At 43.1% G+C, this 21,414-nt stretch overlaps 2 protein-coding genes across 2 annotated transcripts in view; one reads left to right on the top strand and one right to left on the bottom strand.

Moving 5' to 3' along the window:
• Positions 1-1,575: 1,575 nt before the first annotated feature.
• Positions 1,576-7,990, bottom strand: LOC109880236 (zinc finger and BTB domain-containing protein 25). Its single transcript, XM_020472463.2, has 3 exons — positions 7,572-7,990; positions 5,878-6,072; positions 1,576-5,418 (listed from the first exon to the last, which is right to left on the bottom strand). Exons 2-3 carry the CDS (start codon positions 6,048-6,050, stop codon positions 4,182-4,184), a joined length of 1,410 nt encoding a protein of 469 aa, XP_020328052.1. The 5' UTR covers positions 6,051-6,072; positions 7,572-7,990; the 3' UTR covers positions 1,576-4,181.
• Positions 7,991-11,145: 3,155 nt separating this feature from the next.
• LOC109880237 (zinc finger and BTB domain-containing protein 1-like) overlaps positions 11,146-21,414 on the top strand; it is a 29,839-nt gene continuing 19,570 nt past the window's right edge. Inside the window, exon 1 of the mRNA XM_020472464.2 lies at positions 11,146-11,411. The gene's annotated coding sequence lies outside the window, so the exon portion shown is untranslated. The remainder of the gene's footprint in view (positions 11,412-21,414) is intronic.

Genomic DNA, 21,414 nt, shown 5'->3' on the forward strand with positions numbered 1-21,414 from the left:
AGTCAGAATGAATTGGAATGTATCTAACCCACTGCTTGAGAGGTTTGCTGTCTGAGTCAGAATGAATTGGAATGTATCTAACCCACTGCTTGAGAGGTTTGCTGTCTGAGTCAGAATGAATTGGAATGTATCTAACCCTTGAGAGGTTTGCTGTCTGAGTCAGAATGAATTGGAATGTATCTAACCCACTGCTTGAGGGGTTTGCTGTCTGAGTCAGAATGAATTGGAATGTATCTAACCCACTGCTTGAGAGGTTTGCTGTCTGAGTCAGAATGAATTGGAATGTATCTAACCCACTGCTTGAGAGGTTTGCTGTCTGAGTCAGAATGAATTGGAATGTATCTAACCCACTGCTTGAGAGGTTTGCTGTCGGAGTCAGAATGAATTGGAATGTATCTAACCCACTGCTTGAGAGGTTTGCTGTCTGAGTCAGAATGAATTGGAATGTATCTAACCCACTGCTTGAGAGGTTTGCTGTCTGAGTCAGAATGAATTGGAATGTATCTAACCCACTGCTTGAGAGGTTTGCTGTCTGAGTCAGAATGAATTGGAATGTATCTAACCCACTGCTTGAGAGGTTTGCTGTCTGAGTCAGAATGAATTGGAATGTATCTAACCCACTGCTTGAGAGGTTTGCTGTCTGAGTCAGAATGAATTGGAATGTATCTAACCCACTGCTTGAGAGGTTTGCTGTCTGAGTCAGAATGAATTGGAATGTATCTAACCCACTGCTTGAGAGGTTTGCTGTCTGAGTCAGAATGAATTGGAATGTATCTAACCCACTGCTTGAGAGGTTTGCTGTCTGAGTCAGAATGAATTGGAATGTATCTAACCCACTGCTTGAGAGGTTTGCTGTCTGAGTCAGAATGAATTGGAATGTATCTAACCCACTGCTTGAGAGGTTTGCTGTCTGAGTCAGAATGAATTGGAATGTATCTAACCCACTGCTTGAGAGGTTTGCTGTCTGAGTCAGAATGAATTGGAATGTATCTAACCCACTGCTTGAGAGGTTTGCTGTCTGAGTCAGAAGTCATCTGTCAGTTTTAATATTTTGTTGTTGAGCCCCGTAGAGGGATGCATAAAACATTCTGTGTAGTCGTTCCATTACCCTGCGCTACTAATGGACCATGTTTGCTTACCAATTCTCCACGCGTATTCAGAAGTGGGTACTTGCACACTCCCCATTATGGATTTATAAGCATAGGATTGGCGTAAGCATATGCTGGAGGGAGTTTCCATCTTTGTTAAATCCATGTCAGATATTTTTCAAGTGCACACTTCTGGAAAAGGGTGGAGAATTGGGACTCCCATCAAGCACGGGGTAGAGGAGAGGAGCGATGGTACCTTTTGGGGATGAGTCAGTCAGCTCTTAAGTGGCCTCTGGTGGTAACAGATTGTTACTACAAGAACAGGGAACGTAAAGCCTGGTCCCAGATCTGTTTGTGCTCTTGCCTACTCCATTGCAGTCCTTGTCTAAGTTTGGCATGACAAGGAGGGAGTTGGCAAAGTATAGCACAAACAGACTCAGGTTTCTGGAAACCAATGATTTTTATCAATGAGAAGTGTTACATTGGACAATCTCTTAACATTTATTTACAAAACATTTCTCATTTATGGAAAGGTGACACAGATTTACAAAACATTAAACCACATTCATGTTTAAAGTGTATGACAAAGTGGAAACACCATAGAAGAGTAGTGAATTCAAACAGACCAGAAGTCACACACAACAGTACCCAAAATGGCAAATCTGATCGTCAATTTCGAGACAGTATAAACCTATCACAGTACATGCAGACTCCTGGTTTGTCATTACCAGATGCATTCTTCTACACATTCTGATGGCCATTGGCACATATCCATCAAAGGTGAAACTATAATCTCACTATCATAAAGCTGTAGAGCACTAACGAATTTCAGAACATCTCTTTTAGTCACTTCTAGTCATGTTAGCCTGTTATGAGCTAAAATAAGTCCTTCCTCTTAGTGTTGAAAATATTCCTAGTCAAGGAGAAAGGACATTCAACAAGTGTACTTTATACTTAACCACTCTGCTAAGGTCTCCCTGCTAAAGGTCCTTGCCGCATTCGGTCTTTAATGAGGTATCACATTGAAAATGTGATATATTTCCTTGCTGGCAAAATTAGCAAAAAAAATAGCCCTGTATCCATCATTTAGGAAATTTAAATGCTCCCTCACTGTCTACCTTTCATTTCACTGATTATTAGCGAGCTGGACAGTCTAGAAACTGTGTGAATGTAGGTCCATTATCATTTCTACAGTTTAGTTTTTTGTCATTTTAAAGTATATTGAGGTCTCCCCCCCAACTGATTTAGAATCAGTTTTGCCTTTTCGATCAAGAATGAATAAGACAGGAAACACCTGATTCTAGATCACCTCTCTTGTGACACTTGAAACCTACAGATCCAGGTTTTCCAGCTTGAAAAGGTCTTGGGATGACACTTGTGACAGTCTACTTTTGCATATTTGTCCACTTAAGTAGGTAGTACACTCTTCCTGAATCATTTGAATTCAAGCTAATTCTCTAGTTTGTTTAGCTAGTTTGTTAGGAGGTACTGAATAAAAAAAATAAACAGCAAGGCACTGCTCACAATTTTGGGAAGAAATATAAAATAAATCCAATATGTATAATGATGTTCCATAGTTTAATTGTGTACTGCAACATTGTGGTCTTAAGAAATTCCTGTAACCCTGACAAACATCCATAACAACATTACATACAGTACCAGTCAAAAGTTGAGACACCTACTCATTCAAGGGTTTTTCCTTATTTTTACTATTAAATAACACATTGTAGAATGAAATAACACATTGTAGAATAATAGTGAAGACATCAAAACTATGAAATAACACATATGGAATCATGTAGTAACCAAAGAAACTGTTAAAACACTTCAAAGTAGCCACCCATTGCCTTGATGACAGCTCTGAACACTCTTGACATTCTCTCAACCAGCTCCTTGAGGAATTCTTTTCCAAGTCTTGAAGGAGTTCCCACATATTGCCTGCTTTTCCTTCACTCTGTGGTCCAACTCATCCCAAACCATCTCAATTAGGTTGAGGTCAGGTGATTGTGGAGGCCAGGTCATCTGATGCAGCACTCCATCACTCTTCTTGGTCAAATAGCCCTTAAACAGCCTGGAGGTGTGTTTGGTTGTTATCATGTTGAAAAACAAATGATAGTCCCACTAAGCACAAACCAGATGGGATGGCGTATCACTGCAGAATGCTGTGGTAGCCATGCTGGTTAAGAATGCCTTGAATTCAAAATAGTGTCACAGTGTCACCAGCAAAGCACCCCCACACCTCCTCCTTGAACTTGAAACTTTCAAAGCTCCGTACATTTTCTGAATTGACTAACCTTCATGTCTTAAAGTAATGATGGACTGTCGTTTCTCTTTGCTTATAACAGCTGTTCTTGCCATAATATGGACTTGGTCTTTTACCAAATAGGGCTATCTTCTGTATACCACCCCTACTTTGTCAGAACACAACTGATTGGCTCAAACTAATTAAGAAATTCCACAAATGACCTTTTAACAAAGCACACCTGTTAATTGAAATGCATTCCAGGTGACTACCTCATGAAGCTGGTTGAGAGAATGGAAAGCCGTCATCAAGGCACTTTTTGGGTTACTACATAATTTTTGTCATCACTATTATTCTACAATGTAGAAAATAGTAAAAATAAAGAAAAACCTTGGAATGAGTAGGTGTATCCAAACTTTTGACTGGTACTATACCTGTTTCAACAACTACTTATTTCGGAAAGTGCAAATTCTCAGAAATAAATGCAGATACATAGTATTTGCTCAATTCCAATCAATATCAGCTGGTAACAGATGACAACAGAGAGAGAACACAAGTATCATGTGAAAACAATGTTCTATTCTATTCAGACATTCACTGAATAAAATTAGATACAGTTTACACTGGAATCACATCACAGGGTTTCATCTAACCAACAGAAAGATGACAGTATTGACAAAAGACAGGATATAAGCGGATAAGTGGAAGGATAATGACAAAAGGTAAGGAATCCCTATAACTGAAACAAGGTCATGATCAGTAGGAATCAAATGAAAGAAAACAAACAGAAACAGGAGGTACTATCGGGAATTAAGAATAAGAAAAAATATTTGGAACTTTTTTTATCACTTTCATTCCACAGTGACGGCATCCACGCTCTCTTGTGAGATCTCAGAGTCTAGCGAATAGCAGGAGCTGCCATTGTCCTGAGCTTCCCTGTTGGACTCCTCCGTCAACATTACTGTGGTGCTTGCTGCCACCCCAACGCCGCCCTCCGGTGGCCCCTCGCAGAAGTGTCCGGAGGCGTGGATGAGCTGGCTGCAGAGGCGGCTGTAGCGGTGGTAGCGTGACGGCTTGCCCGTGTGAGTATACATGTGCTCCTGCAGCTGGCTCTTCTGGGCGAAGCGCAAGCTGCACACAGCACAAGCGATCTTGCGCTTTCGTGCGTGACTGGTACTGGAGGTGGTGGTGGGAGGTGGACTAGTGCCAATGGCTATACCACCCCTGCTCCAACTTAGCTCAGCAGCTAGCTCATTAGCTAGGGCCTGGCTCTGCCGTAGGGCCTCCTCCAAGCAGCCTGCATCTAGCTGATCCTGGGAGGCCCCACGTTGCTGCTTGTCCTCAGGGCCCTCCGGGTCCCCTACCCCGCCCTGGGAGAGGTCCTCCATTAGTCCACTGGGATCCAGGGAACAGGTGGCATGGCTGAACAGGTGCTTGCGGAGCCCCTCGGGGGAGGAGCAGGGCTCGCCACAGCGGGGGCACAGCAGCACCAGAGGGCCATCCTTGAACAGGAGGCCCTGGCAGGGGCTGCCGCCCTGGGCTGAGGGAGATGTTGGGGACCCTACCCTTCCCAGCACCTGGTGGCCCTCCTTTCCCTCCCCTTCCTCCACCCTCTCCTGCTTGATGCGTGTCGAGATGTCTGAGTCGTCGCCGGAAGCCACTGAGGAGACGCCACGGAGGAGACCAGAGAAGGGCTGACGGTCCGAGGAGGGGATGCCCTCCATCCCCACGGTCATCGAGAACTGTGCGGCGTGGGAGCGGCCCGCCTGGGTGGACGAACGCCCGTCCTCCGGGCCGCCTCCTCCTCGGGTCCCTGCACTACCTTTAGGGCCCCCAGTACCCTCTTTGTTGGCCAACTGGGATGAAATCTGAATACCGTACAGGTTGGACATACGGACCAGGTCGCCAACATCGGGGGAACCCTCGTCGGGGTTACGGCACAGCTGGTAGGCATGGAGAAACTTGATGCCCTCCTGTAGGCGGCCCTGGTCCACTGGCTGCTTGGGGCCCATGCCAGTGTACATGATGTGGAGCAGGTAGCTGAACACATCTGGCTGGATGTCCGTGGGCTGGATTTTAATGCACTCGCTGTGGAGATGGTAGTAGACAGTGGGAAAGTATTATTGCTGATCATTAGCTTTTAGTCTGCAAAGACAGATTCCATAAAATGACCTGTCTCTTATATCAAAGGATCTCTTGGAATTTGTAGAGTAAGATGTATGAATACAAAACTAGCTCAAAAGATCTTATTTGTGACAGCTTTCCAGGGAAAACACACATATCATATACATTTTGTATATTACCATCCTCAAAGATAATATTAGCTTAACAGTCAGTGAAATATGAGTCAACACACAACCTTCCTTTGAATCTCCAATACCCCTGAAATAACCCCTGACGACCACTATTATGCTAGCCTACATCGTATGTGGACACTAGCCCACGCTACTGTACAATGCTAAGTCCTTACTTGAAGGCCTCAACATAGGTATTTAACAACAACATGAGTGTGATATTGACTAGTACTGTTGATAAAAGCTAGCAAACCTTGACTGATGAATGAAGATCATCTTGAAGTAGTTGGAGAAGGCAGCCAGGACAGCCCGGTGGGCCTTGAAGTACACGTTGCCAATGGCGACAGTACAGTCACACAGGAAGCCAAACTCCCTCTGGACGTTGAGCTGCTGCAGGAGGAACAGGCTGTGGCTGGACACGTCCATGATGCCACTTCTCGAACTCCTGCTACACGCACACAGTAATTAAGATTGCATTATATACAGCTTAAAATTAATTTGGGAGAGGATATATTGTGCAGACGTGGGTTAAAATAGTATGTCCTTCCTATCAAATACTTTTAGTGTGGTGGGTTTGCACTTCTGGGGCTATTCCATTTTGCCAGGTAAGCTCAATAAATGATCAAACACACAAATACTATTGGTAACCATGACAGGTCTGATTTCTGAGCAATGACAAAATGTGGTTCTATCGGACTACACTCTTCCCCCACGCTCTAAAACACGCACCAAACATATGTTCGTAAATTTAACACCTCTGACTCATGCACTAAGGCATTTCTCAAGGTGTTGCTGAAACAATGGCATACTCTGCTGGTCAAATAACTGAAAGAAGCATCTCTAACTAAAGTACTGGGCCAGATGTTGGCATCTCCGTAACTTTCTACATGTAGACATTTTAGATAGTAAAGGAGTTTCACGTCTGGTGTGACAACATTGACACTTGAAACATTGAGTAACTGTAGGCTAACCTACAAACTATGACATAAAAACTATTCCAGATGTCAATGTAGCCTTATAGCAATAATGGTACATTGCAACTGAGCATGGGGTCAATAGAATGTACCGTTACACTGCAGTGTTCATTTTGGCAGCTATTTAAGATTAAGTTTAAAAATACATTTTAGGCTGTTATTTCATCCTTCGTTAGTTCTAGTATTCATTCGACTAAAACAATTTTAGTTTAGTTTTAAATCCCAGCCATTTTAGTCACAGTCAGTGAATTTATTTTTTATTAAATAATGAATATTTAGGCTACCTCTACCGTCCATCATGTGCACATTCTGATAGCCTTGTCCAACCCACCTACTATCCCCTCATACATTGTACCTTAGCTGACAACATTGATATTGTGGCAGATTTGAACCAATGCCAGCCATAATTAACCATATAGGCTATAAAGCCTTAGTTACAGGTTAAAAACTGTGTAAATCTCTATATTTTGTCCCAATCATAACCGTCAAGGGACATGACAGTGTTTTCCTTGAAAAGGCGAGAATTTGAGCTTCCCAAAAATGCCAGAAGTATTATTGTCGGCCGGGCATATTTATATTGTAGCAAGCCTTTATTCAAATGTATACATTCATGTTATCTACTTCAAAGCAGATGGGACAATACGATGGACTGTCAGACATGGCAACAAAGCATGGATTCTGCAACCACGACAGGGTCAGCTTTCGACGAATGGAATACATCAATAACTGAAAATACCATCCTAAAAGATGGTCAATATGCCAGTCCCCTATGTAGCCTACAACCCACAGCTAGTTTCATTATAAATTCGCCAACTTGTTTCACGAAAGCATAATATCCATTCACACACGTCTGCGTTGAATCAAGTGTTCCTTCAGACCGAATTAAGTGTTCCTTCTAGACTAATGCATGCATTTGGATATCCCCTCCTATTTGCAAAACAAAACATATACGATAATTGGGAGTCTTTCTTACCACCTATTTGCGAAATACAGGTTTATATTTCGGAGTCTATTTGTTGCTGCAGAGAAATTCTCGCAGTCTCTCACGTCTTCATATGTGATTGTCAACTGAGCATGTTATTCGTCACGTGACTGTACTGCGCCGTACATTTGGGACGTACTCTTTCACGGCATTTCGCCCGGTAGGCGGTGCTAACGTCACCGTGGGCGTAGATTTCAACGCGCACAGTGTCGAGAACGAGCCGAGCACTCACTCATATCCGGATCGTGGAATCTATTCAACACACTGCGCAGAGCCATATATGGGGCATTTCCACTGATGATTGAACCGTGTTCTGTTTCTTTCTATGCAGGCCGGCACCTATATCTCACTTGACCATAGCTCCTGCGAACCTGCTCTAACTTGGGGCTAAAGCAGGGCCGGCTTCAGGAATAAGTGACAAAAGCGGTTGCTTGGGGGCCCAGGCCGCTAGGGGGCCCGAACCCCAGTCGGGATTTCAACTTATTGTTGAGGGTTAGAATAGTAGAATACACAAGGTGCAAGTTCGAAATTTGGTTGTGAATCAGCAATTATTCTCTTGTTATGTCAATCACTGACAGTTCACTGACTCAATTAGCCAGGTCAGCCAGCATTTTTTAGATTGTTAAATTAGTTATCATGGCCGAATACCAACCGGTCATGCAGGGCACGTGCCCAGGGGCCCTGACCTCAAATAGATTTTGTTAGTCACTCTCACTGAGAACATGGCATAAGTCATGGCATAAGTCATAGAATTGCAGCTCTAAAGAAAAGAAAAAGTAGCTACAAAAACTGAAGAGAGAAAAAAAATCTCTGCCCCTTGCCACAATGAATAGAATTGCGTGAAAGGTGTTAAAAAAATGTATCTCCACCCTATGGCAAAATGTGTAGAACTGCAGAACACTTAATACATTTTTTGTAGAACTCAGGGTCTCAATTTACTGTTGAGAGTTACAATAGTAGAATACACAAGGTGCAAGTTCAACATTTTTATTGTTATGTCAGTCACTGACAATCACTCAATTAGCCATGCCGACCAAATCTCGCTTAGGGCCCCCAAAAGGCTAGCACCGGTCCTGGGGCCAAGGCAAGGCTGCTGGGGCTTTTCAGCTGCATTTATATAACAGTGGCTACACTGAACAATGAACATTTTTTTTGGCTCAGAAAACTAAAACCACTCTCAGGGCGCTAATTGGAGAACCCTGCACTAGTGTAACACTGGTGTTACAGTTGAAAAGCAGCAATAGAGAGTTCAGATGTTCTAAGCCTAACTACAGTAATGGATGTTACTGTTTCATCAGGGAGTCACAAAGATGAAGTTAACAAATGTAATCGCTGAATTCACATTATTTGCAATTTCTTGCAGCCACATCATAGGAAAAAGCTAAACAAATAATTTTGTATTCAAATTTCGCATTGTTTAAAGTTGAGAGATATAATTCATGCAAATGAGACTGGTTGTGTGAGTTTGCCTAAAGGATAATATGGTAAGGTTACACCCACCACTCCTAGTTACGTAACAGTTAGCCTCATGTATAGGGCCTCCAACAAATAAATAAGAACAAGGACATCCAAAATCCATCAGGTTAACAGTTTTTAATGAAGCTAGAAATGCATGTCTCAGTGATTGACAGTATACAGGTATTATTGCATGTTGACTAACCAATCAGCAAATCAAATCCAATTTTATTTGTCACATGCACCGAATACAGTCACATGCACCGAATACCGTGAAATGCTTACTTACAAGCCCTTAACCAACAATGCAGTTCAAGAAATAGAGTTAAGAAAAGATTTGCTAGATAAACTAAAGTAAAAAATAAAATGAAAAGTAACACAATAAGATTACATAACAATAACGAGGCTATATACAGGGGGTACCGGTACTGAGTCAATGTGCAGGGGTACAGGTTAGTAATGAGGCTATATACAGGGGGTACCGGTACTGAGTCAATGTGCAGGGGTACAGGTTAGTCGAGGTCATTTGTACATGTAGGTAGGGGTGAAGTGACTATGCAGAGATAATAATTAGCGAGTAGCAGCAGAGTAAAAACAAAGGCGGGGGGTGTCAATGTAAATAATCCAGGTGGCTATTTGATTAATTGTTCAGCAGTCTTATGACTGGAGTCTTTGACAATTGTGTGGGCTTTGCTCGGACACCGCCTGGTATAGAGGTCCTGAAATTAGGTTAAATCTAATCATGATCAGTTTAATATATTTCATTCAAATACATTTTGTAGATTGGCTAATAGCCGCGGGATGTAGGGGTGCTGAGGGTGCTGTAAAGTAGTAAATTATCTTAGAGCCAACACAGATGCTAAACAGCTCTCTGTCCTTGTACTCTTGGATTTAAGTGCTACATTCGACACTGTTGACCATGATGCCCTTCTGGACAGACTGGAGAGGTGGGTGCGCCTCTCTGGTCCAGATCTAAATTGGTTTAGGACCTATTTAACCCGTCAAGAGTTGTCGTCACCCTTGGTGAACATAACTCATAGAAAATACATATCACATGTGACATTCCACAAGGTTAGATTTTGGGTCCGGTACTGTTCAGTTTATATATGTTACCCCTTGGCAGCATTATCAGAAAGAACAGCGTTGATTTTCACTGCTATGCAGACAATACACAATCTTACATTTCTGTGTCACAAACGGATCATTTGGGAAATAATCTTGATTTTTAATGCTGTTAACCCATTGTATAAAAGCAATAATACACAGCCATGATAAAAAATGTCATAAAACATGGCCTCTCATGTATTATTGCTAAAGTAAACTATAAAGTATAAACCCATCATAGCTTAATGTATGAATTAGATCCCAGGTGGAGTTGCCTGGTTATGGTCTCAGTTCAGCTCGTTCATTCCACTCCTTGTAGGCTACTCCATGGCATTTGCCAAAGACATGGGAAATGACCGGAGTGGCAGGGAGTGGAATGTTAGCTAAAACAACTAGACCAAGCCTCGGTAGAACGTTGACGTGCATCGGGCAATCCCATGCCATTGGGACAGTCATTGCACTTTGAATCCGATGCCCACGTATAGGACTGTCCACCGGGCAAAATGCGCGAAAAGAGTGTGTCCCATGTACATTTTCTGTCAGGTCATAAAATGTGTAAAAATCACCTGTCTGGGTAGCGAACGCACGTATTTTTTTGTACATAGTGTTTTTTACGCTATCCTAATACAAAGCTGATGTTCGTATAACAGACTTTGCAGCAGAGAACACTTTCTAATAGATCATAAAATGTACATGCCATGCTCAGACAATGGGTGCAGCAAAGTTCTAATAAACGCATGCCTTGGAGATGTCAAAGTTTATTCTAATTTGCCTTTATGCTGAAATATAGCCTAAACATCATCGGCGGTCATTATAGTAAATGCCCGTGCATGTGGAGACGAAAGGCAATACACATAGGCTATTAATCAAATTAATGATGAGGAAGATATGCCTCAATTGTACAGGCCTACATGTATAATATAATAACTAGCCTACTATGCCAGTATCACATAAATCACATTTTCTATGTTCGTCCATTTTAACTGCAAGCATTCAACTGAGTAATGTTACCTGCCTTGTTACTCTACTGTGCACCCAGTCTCGGGATGGTTGGATTTGCGTGAGTGGGGCTCGGTCAGGCTCAGTGCGGTGAACGAGCTCAAACAGCGGCTGTGCGGAAGTTCTGTCATCGGTGCTGCAGAAGGGGCTTCGCCCTCGCGATTATTCTCGTCACAACTTTATGCTTGGATAAAAGCGGTTCAGGTGGAACTTCTGGACAGTACAACCCAACTTGAGTTTTACTACAGCCACAGTCGGCCACCTTTGTTTTCGGTGAGTATTTATTCAGTGTTTTCACAGGGTCAACATTCCTGCGTTTGGAAAAACCTTGTGCCTTTTTTCACCTAGCGTGAATGCAGGAAGCAGCGCGGGGTGGCAGTGCGTGCTTGCGTGACATTTCCGACAACACTGCCGTGGAGCTCTCCATTTTGGTTTCACTTTGTTTGGTCCCCCGATATTTTCAAGAAGTACCATTCTGTTGCTCCGATCGGAATGATTGTAAATCTGTCTAGCTGATTATGACTATTTATTGCGGTATGATTGACAGTCTCCAAAATAGGCCAATGAAGGTGGGTGGGATGTAAAACCTCTCAATTTGAGCCGTCGTGGAGTCCTGACAAAGAAACTGCTGTTTTGAACCACAAACATGAGGGTATTTTTACTGAATGCACATTCTCAAAGTAGACCATTGATAATAGCAGATAGTTCATTGTGGTCAACTACGTTCAAATGCATTCTAGACTGTTATAGATTTAGGCTTGAATAGCTGAAAGACATTTCTGATGAACTCAACTTCCTTCACTATGGAGTGGATTTTAGTCAGCTAAGGCTTAAAATAAAAAGGCTACAAATGCTTAGTTATTGCAGACTGAACTCCTCTATGTCAACACTGTAGAACATATGTCATTGACAGGCTGGCTGTATATCACATCAAAAATGATAAGCTATATAGAAATCGGTCCTTTTTGCTTCCCGAGGTACACACACAACTGAGCGGCTGGATGCCGGCTGGATGCCAGAGTCTGCCACGGAGTAGCACGCCTGGAGTATAGGGATTAAGGGCCTTGCTAGAATAACCGACTCACAGCAGATTTGTCCCTATTGTACCCTCTGGTTGAAGGCCCACCCCAGCTAACAAGAACGTCCCCACAACTTTAGAGAAGGTTCCTTAAGAATCTCATTAGGTCATTAAAAAACGTTTTCATAGGAATGTTTGTGTGATGTGTAATGAATGTTTCTAAGAGACCATCTACTTAATGTCACATAGATCCTACCCAGAATATGGTTACCATTTTATCAGAATCTAAGATGTTAATGTTCTAGACACGTTTTATAGGATCATTTCTGTGTATCAGTTGTCAGGTGTAATTGAACCCCCAAAGAGTTTAATTACACCTTGTTGCTGTTTCCGAGCCTATCAAATCAAATTTTATTAGTCACATGCGCCGGATACAACAGGTGTAGACCTTACAGTGAAATGCTTACTTACAAGCCCTTAACCAACAATGCAGTTTAAAACATAAGAATAAGAAATAAAAGTTACAAGTACCTGTTCACCTCGCTTCCATCCAGAATGCAAGGTCAGTACAGGTGCATCAAAGCTAAAGGCCGTCAGATTGTTAAACAGCCACCACTAGCACAGAGAGGCGGCTGCCTAGCTACAGACTTGATATCATTGGCCACTTTAATAAATGAACACTAGTCACTTTAATAATGCCACTTTAAGAATGTTTACATATATCACATTACTCATCTCATGTATATTCTGTATCCTTCACTATCTATTGCATCTTAGCCACTCTGTCACCGCTCATCCATATTTTATACTTCTACTTTCTCATCCTATTCATTTACTAGATTGTGTGTATTAGGTTTTGTTGTGGAATGTGTTAGATATTAGGTTTTGTTAGATATTACCTGTTAGATACTGCTGCACTGTCAAAATAGTCTGGGTAGCCATTTGACTGTTTTTTGATGTTCAGGAGTCTTATGGCTTGGGGGTAGAAGCCTCTTGGACCTAGACTTGGTGCTCTGGTACTTTGTGGTAGCAGAGAGAACAGTCTATGACTAGGGGGGCTGGAGTCTTTTGCAATTTTTAGGGCCTTCCTCTGACACTGCCTAACATCAAGACTCTGATTGGTGAACCACTGATCAATTCATTGCTCTTTGTCTGTTGCCAAGGTTGGGGAGACTCACACACACAGTGATTTTAACTTATGTATTTTACACACTGAAGTAGATTACATTGTGCATGTTCATTTATACAGTAAATATTCAACATTTTCTCACCTGGGATTTGAACTCACAACCTATTGGTTCATGGTATTCCGATCTTCCCGTTACGCCACTGTGTCCAGTCACGTATTGGTTAATCTGACTGTTCTCATCATTGATTTGATTTACTTATTTCAAGAGCTTTCTGTATAGTTGTCTAATGTTGGTGAGGCATGTTAACCTGTTTTTAATGATAATCCTGAATCACTATGATCAATAAAATATTTTTGTGTACATTTAAAGTTAGACTACTGTGTGGCAGTGGTCTAAGGCATGGCATCTCAGTGCTAGAAGCGTCACTACAGACCATGTTTCAATTCCAGGTTGTATCACAACTGGCCATGATTGGGAGTCCCATAGGGCGGTGCACAATTGTCCCAGCGTTGTTAGGGTTTGGCTGGGGTCGGCCGACATTGTAAATAAGAATTTGTTCTTAACTGACTTGCCTAGTTAAAGAAAAAATGTGTTTTCCAAAAAAACCTGAAAGCATAGAAATAGGGCACATAGAACATATCTACCGCTTCTTAGACTTGCTTACAATGCGAATGACAGATCTATAACTCACATTTCTATGTTAATCTGGTCTGGTCCCCCAAAAAGTTTTGCCACTTTAACAGAGCTGAGATTTACTTCAAAGTGCATTCACTCTATTGCTTACACCTATAAAGATGTTTCCTTGACATAAACACAGCAAACAAAGAAACGTCCTCTCGCTGTCAACTGCGTTTATTTTCAACAGCCTTAACATGTGTAAATATTTGTATGAACATAACAAGATCCAACAACTGAGACATGAACTGAACAAGTTCTACAGACATGAAAATAACATAAATGGAATAATGTGTCCCTGAACAAAGGGGAGGTCAAAAGTAACAGTCAGTATCTGGTGTCGCCACTAGCTGCATTAAGACATTTCTGGGGGAATGGACCTAGCCCTCACCCTCCAATCCAACAAGTCCCAGAGGTTTTATTTTATTTTACCTTTATTCAACTAGGCAGGCTAGTTGAGAACAAGTTCTCATTTACAACTGCGACCTGGCCAAGACAAAGAAAAGCAGTTCAACACACACAACAACACAGTTACACATGGAATAAACAAACATAGTCAATAATACAGTAGAAAAGTATATACACAGTGTGTGCAAATGAGATGGGATAAGGCAATAAAATAGGCCATAGTGGCAAGGTAATTATGATATAGCAATTAAACACTGGAGTGGTAGATGTGCAGAAGATGAATGTGCAAGTATAGATACTGGGGTGCAAAGGAGCAAAATAAATACAGTATGGGGATGAGGTAGTTGTATTGGCTATTTACAGATGGGCTGTGTAAAGGTGCAAGGATCTGTGAGCTGCTCTGACAGCTGGTGCTTAAAGCTAGTGAGGGAGACATGAGTCTCCGGGTGGCACTGTGATAGACTGCATCCAATTTCTTGAGTAGAGTGTTGGAGGCTATTTTGTAAAAGACATCGTCGAGGATCTGTGGGATGGTCAGTTTTACGAGGGTATGTTTTGCAGCGTGAGTGAAGGATGCTCTGTTGCGAAATAGGAAGCCGATTCTAGATTTCATTTTGGGTTGGAGATGCTTAATGTGGGTCTGGAAGGAGAGTTTACAGTCTAACCAGACACCTAGATATTTGTAGTTGTCCACATATTCTAGGTCAGAACCGTCCACAGTAGTGATGCTGGACGGGTGGGCAGGTGCTAGCAGCAATCGGTTGAAGAGAATGCATTTAGTTTTGCTTGCATTTAAGAGCAGTTGGAGGCCATGGAAGGAGAGTTGTAATTGTTTTGAAGCTCAACTGGAGGTTAGCTAGCACAGTGTCCAAAGAAGGGGCAGAAGTATACAGAATGATGTTGTCTGCGTAGAGGTGGATCAGAGAATCACCAGCAGCAAGAGCGACATCATTGAGAAGAGAGTCGTCCCGAGAACTGAACCCTGTGGCACCCCCATAGAGACTGCCAGAGGTCCGGACAACAGGCCCTCCGATTTGACACACTGAACTCTGTCTGAGAAGTAGTTGGTGAACCAGGCAAGGCAGTCATTTGAGAAACCAAGGCTGTTGAGTCTGCTGATAAGAATGTGGTGATTGACAGAGTCGAAAGCCTTGGCCAGGTCGATGAATACGGATGCACAGTCTTTCACCTCTTTGGGCTGAGATCCCGCTAACGGGATCGATATGACAACAGCCAATGAAAGTGCAGGGCGCCAAATTCAAAACAACAGAAATCCCAAAATTAAAATTCCTCAAACATACAAATATTTTACACCATTTTAAATATACACTTCTTGTTGATCCCACCACAGTGTCCGATTTCAAAAAGGCTTTATAGCGCAAGCAAACTAAAAGATTATGTTATGTCAGAGCCAAGTCACAGAAAAACAAAGCCATTTTTCCAGCCAAAGAGAGGAGTCACAAAAAGCAGAAATAGAGAGAAATTAATCACTAACCTTTGATGATCTTCATCAGATGACACTCATAGGACTTCATGTTACACAATACATGTATGTTTTGTTCGATAAAGTTCATATTTATATAAACAAATCTCAGTTGACATTGGCTCGTTACGTTCAGTAGTTCCAAAACATCCAGTGATTTTGCAGAGAGCCACATCAATTTACAGAAATACTCATAATAAACATTTATAAAAGATACAACTATTATGCACGGAATTATAGATCAACTTCTCCTTAACATACATTTTCAATAATGTTTCAACCGGAGAATTCCTTTTTCTGTAGAAATGCAATGGAACTTAAGCTAACTCTCACGTGAACCCGCGTCCAGCTCGTGGCTCTCTGGCAGACCTCTGACTCATTCCCCTCTCATTCGTCCCCTCTTCACAGTAGAAGCATCAAACAAGGCTCCAAAGACTGTTGACATCTAGTGGAAGCCTTAGGAAGGGCAATTTGACCCCATAGACACTGTGTATTTGATAGGCCAAGAGTTGAAAAAATACAAACCTCAGATTTCCCACTTCCTGGTAGGATTTTTTTCAGGTTTGTGCTTGCCATATGAGTTCTGTTATACTCACAGACATCATTCAAACAGTTTTAGAAACTTCAGAGTGTTTTCCATCCAATACTAATAATAATATGCATATATTAGCAACTGGGCCTGCGTAGCAGACAGTTTACTCTGGGCACCTTATTCATCCAAGCTACTCAATACTGCCCCCAGCCCAAAGAAGTAAATCAATGGCGGTTATGATATCGTTTAGGGCCTTGAGCATGGCCGAGGTGCACCCATGACCAGCTTAGAAGCCAGATTACAAGGCGGAAAATGTACGGTGGGATTCAAAACGGTCGGTGATCTGAAAGACTGGGTAGCATAGATATAGGTCTGTAGCAGTTTGGGTCTAGAGTGTCTCCCCCTTTGAAGAGGGGGATGACCGTGGCAGCTTTCCAATCTTTGGGAATCTCAGACGATACGGAGGTCGAACAGTCGAGTAATAGGGGTTGCATCAATTTCGGTAGATAATTTTAGAAAGATAGGGTCCAGATCGTCTAGCCCGGCTGATTTGTAAGGGTCCAGATTTTGCAGCTCTTTCAGAACATCAGCTATCTGGATATGGGTGAAGGAGAAATAGGGGGGCTTGGTCGAGTTGCAGGGCAGTTGACCGGGGTAGGGGTAGCCAGCTGGAAAGCATGGCCAGCCGTAGAAAAATGCTTATTGAAATTCTCAATTATAGTGGCTTTATCGGTGGTGACAATATTTCCTAGCCTCAGTGCATTGGGAAGCTGGGTGGAGGTGCTCTTATTCTCCATGGACTTTACAGTGTCCCAGAACCTTTTGGAGTTTGTGCTGCAGGATGCAAATTTCTGTTTGAAAAAGCTAGCCTTAGCTTTCCTAACTGCTTGTGTATATTGGTTCCTAACTTCCCTGAAAAGTTGAATATCATGGGGGCTATTTGATGCTAATGCAGTACACCACGTGATGTTTTTGTGCTGATCAAGGGCAGTCAGGTCTGGAGTGAACCAAGGGTTATATCTGCTCCTGGTTCTACATTTTTTGAATGGGGCATCCATATTTATATAGCGAGAAAGGCACTTTTAAAGAATAACCAGGTGCTCAATGGGATTGAGAACCAGGCTCTTCGCTGGCCATGGCACAACACTGATATTCCTGTCTTGCAGGAAATCAAGTACAGAATGAGCAGTATGGCTGGTGGCATTGTCATGGTGGAGTGTCATGTCAGGATGAGCCTGCAGGAAGGGTACCACATGAGGGAGGAGAATGTCTTCCCTGTAGCGCACAGCGTTGAGATGGCCTGCAATGACAACAAGCTCAGTCCGATGATGCTGTGACACACCGCCCCAGACCATGACGGACACTCCACCTCCAAATCGATCCCGCTCTAGAGTACAGGCCTCGGTGTAACGCTTATTCCTTCGACGATAAACACAAATCCGACCATCACCCCTGGCGAGACAAAACCGTGACTCGTCAGTGAAGAGCACTTTTTGCCCGTCCTGTCTGGTCCAGCGATGGTGGGTTTGTGCCCTTAGGCGACGTGGTTGCCGGTAAATGTCTGGTGAGGACCTGCCTTACAACAGGCCTACAAGTCCTCAGTCCAGCCTCTCTCAGCCTATTGCGGACAGTCTGAGCACTGATGGAGGCATTTTGCATTCTTGGTGTAACTCGGGCAGTTGTTGTTGCCATCCTGTACCTGTCCCGCAGGTGTGATGTTTGGATATACCGATCCTGTGCATGTGTTGTTACACGTGTTCTGCCACTGCGAGGACGATCAGCTGTCCGTCCTGTCTTAGGCGTCTCACAGTACGGACATTGCAATTTATTGCCCTGTCCACATCTGCAGTCCTCATGCCTCGTTGCAACATTATGGCGTTAGTCATTAGTGCTGGTGGCTTGGGTTCGAGACCCGCTAGGCCGCAGGGGCGGGCAACTCCAGTCCTCGAGGGCCTGATTTGGGTTCACGCTTTTTCTCCATCCCTAGCACACACAGCTGATTAATCGGATTGCATTCTAAACTGAAGATCATGATTAGGGGGTTATTGGAGTCAGGTGTGTTAGCTGGGGTAAAACTGTGACACCAATTAGGCCCTCGAGGACTGGAATTGCCCACCCTTGCAGGGAATCACCCTTCTCTCACATCCCTAGCAAAATATGTTAATGTCATTATTTGGGAACAGTTAGAACTTATTTCAAAAGTTATATTTGAGATGCTCAGCTATGTAGAATTAATAAATACTGATAATTTATGAAGTAGCGTAAATCTAATTTTATTTGTCACATACACATGGTTAGCAGAAGTTAATGCGAATGTAGCGAAATGCTTGTGCTTCTAGTTCCGACAATGCAGTAATAACCAACGAGTAATCTAACCTAACAATTTCACAACAGCTACCTTATACACACAAGTGTAAAGGGATGAAGAATATGTGCATAAAGATATATGAATGAGTGATGGTACAGATCGGTATAGGCAAGATGCAGTAGATGGAATAGAGTACAGTATATACATATGTGATTAGTAATGTAGGGTATGTAAACAAAGTGGCATAGTTAAAGTGGCTAGTGATACATGTATTGCATAAAGATGCAGTAGATGATATAGAGTACAGTATATATATATACATATGAGATGAGTAATGTAGGGTATGTAAACATTATATTAAGTAGCATTGTTTAAAGTGGCTAGTGATAAAAAAATGTTTTTACATGTATGGCAGCAGCCACTCAATGTTAGTGGTGGCTGTTTAACAGTCTGATGGCCTTGAGATAGAAGCTGTTTTTCAGTCTCTCAGTCCCAGCTTTGATGACCTCGCCTTCTGGATGCTAGCGGGGTGAACAGGCAGTGGCTCGGGTGGTTGTTATCCTTGATGATCTTTATGGCCTTCCTATGACATCGGGTGGTGTAGGTGTCCTGGAGGGCAGGTAGTTTGCCCCCGGTGATGCATTGTGCAGACCTCACTACCCTCTGGAGAGCCTTACGGTTGTGGGCGGAGCAGCTGCCGTACCAGGCGGTGATACAGCCCGATAGGATGCTCTCGATTGTGCACCTGTAAAAGGTGCTTTTGGTGACAAGCCGAATTTCTTCAGACTCCTGAGGTTGAAGAGGCGTGGGTGGACCAATTCAGTTTGTTCGTGATGTGTACGCTGAGGAACTTAAAGCTTTCTACCCTCTCCACTACTGTCCCGTTGATGTGGATGTCCACGATCATCTCATTTGTTTTGTTGACGTTGAGTGTGAGGTTATTTTCCTGACACCACACTCCGAGGGCCCTCACCTCCTCCCTGTAGGCCGTCTCGTCGTTGTTGGTAATCAAGCCTACCACTGCAGTTTTGTCTGCAAACTTGATGATTGAGTTGGAGGCGTGCATGGCCATGCAGTCGTGGGTGAACAGGGAGTACAGGAGAGTGCTCAGGACGCACCCTTGTGGGGCCCCAGTGTTGAGGATCATCGGGGTGGAGATGTTGTTACCTACCCTCACCACCTGGGGGTGGCCCGCCAGGAAGTCCAGTACCCAGTTGCACAGGGCGGGGTCGAGACCCAGGGTCTCAAGCTTGATGACGAGTTTGGGGGGTACTATCGTGTTAAATGCTGAGCTGTCGTCGATGAACAGCATTCTCACATAGGTATTCCTCTTGTCCAGATGGGTTAGGGCCATGTGCAGTGTGGTTGCGATTGCGTCGTCTGTGGACCTATTGGGGCGGTAAGCAAATTGGAGTGGGTCTAGGGTGTCAGGTAGGGTGGAGGTGATATGGTCCTTGACTCAAAGCACTTCATGATGACGGAAGTGAGTGCTACGGGGCGGAAGTCATTTAGCTCCGTTAGCTTAGCTTTCTTGGGACAGGAATAATCGTGGCCCTCTTGAAGCATGTGGGAACAGCAGACTGGGATAAGGATTGATTGAGTATGTCCGTAAACACACCAGCCAGCTGGTCTGCGCATGCTCTGAGTACGCGGCTGGGGATGCCATCTGGGCCTGCACGTTAACATGTTTAAATGTTTTACTCACGTCGGCTGCAGTGAAGGAGAGTCCGCAGGTTTTGGTAGCGAGCCGTGTCAGTGGCACTGTATTGTCCTCAAAGCGAGCAAAGAAGTTGTTTAGTCTGTCTGGGACCTCTACATGCTTTATAAGTAGGAAAACCTGCCAAATCGGCAGTGTATCAAATACTTGTTCTCCCCACTGTATACAGAGTAACAACAGTACATCCTGCCAGCACGCCCACAAGTGTGCTGAATGACACATGGATGAGAGCGAGGAACAAGATGGGAGAACAATCCAGGCTGTTTGCTCTGAGACCGACATAATGATGTAACGAAACAGATTTCGAACCCTCAACATTCTAGCCCGAAGTCCAGCACGCTATCGACTGTGCCCAAATGTATTACTTGGGGTTGGGGCCAATTGTTGCTAAAAACACTTTATCAATTGGAATCTTTAACAAGTGGAAAGGGGACAAAGTATTATTATTCGTTTTCCCTAAGCGTAGCAGGCTGTGAATTCTGCTGACAATATTGCTAGGATGGGCTATTCGCTAAACAATAGACTATCCAACCTTTACTAAAGAATTGTCGAATACCCAAGCTAGGTGTGGAACCCCCCCCCCCCCAACTTGCAACAAGTTTTTCGTATCCATCTTTCCACATCTACCTACACACGTACAGTGGGGAGAACAAGTATTTGATACACTGCCGATTTTGCAGGTTTTCCTACTTACAAAGCATGTATAGGTCTGTAATTGTTTTAATCATAGGTACACTTCAACTGTAAGAGATGGAATCTAAAACAAAAATCCAGAAAATCACATTGTATGATTTTTAAGTATTTAATTTGCATTTTATTGCATGACCTAAGTATTTGATACATCAGAAAAGCAGAACTTAATATTTGGTACAGAAACGTTTGATTGCAATTACAGAGATCATACATTTCCTGTAGTTCTTGACCAGGTTTGCACACACTGCAGCATGGATTTTGGCCCACTCCTCCATACAGACCTTCTCCAGATGACAGCCCTACATGCTTTGT

This window comes from Oncorhynchus kisutch, linkage group LG21 (genome assembly GCF_002021735.2).
Source record: "Oncorhynchus kisutch isolate 150728-3 linkage group LG21, Okis_V2, whole genome shotgun sequence".
NCBI lineage: Eukaryota > Metazoa > Chordata > Actinopteri > Salmoniformes > Salmonidae > Oncorhynchus > Oncorhynchus kisutch.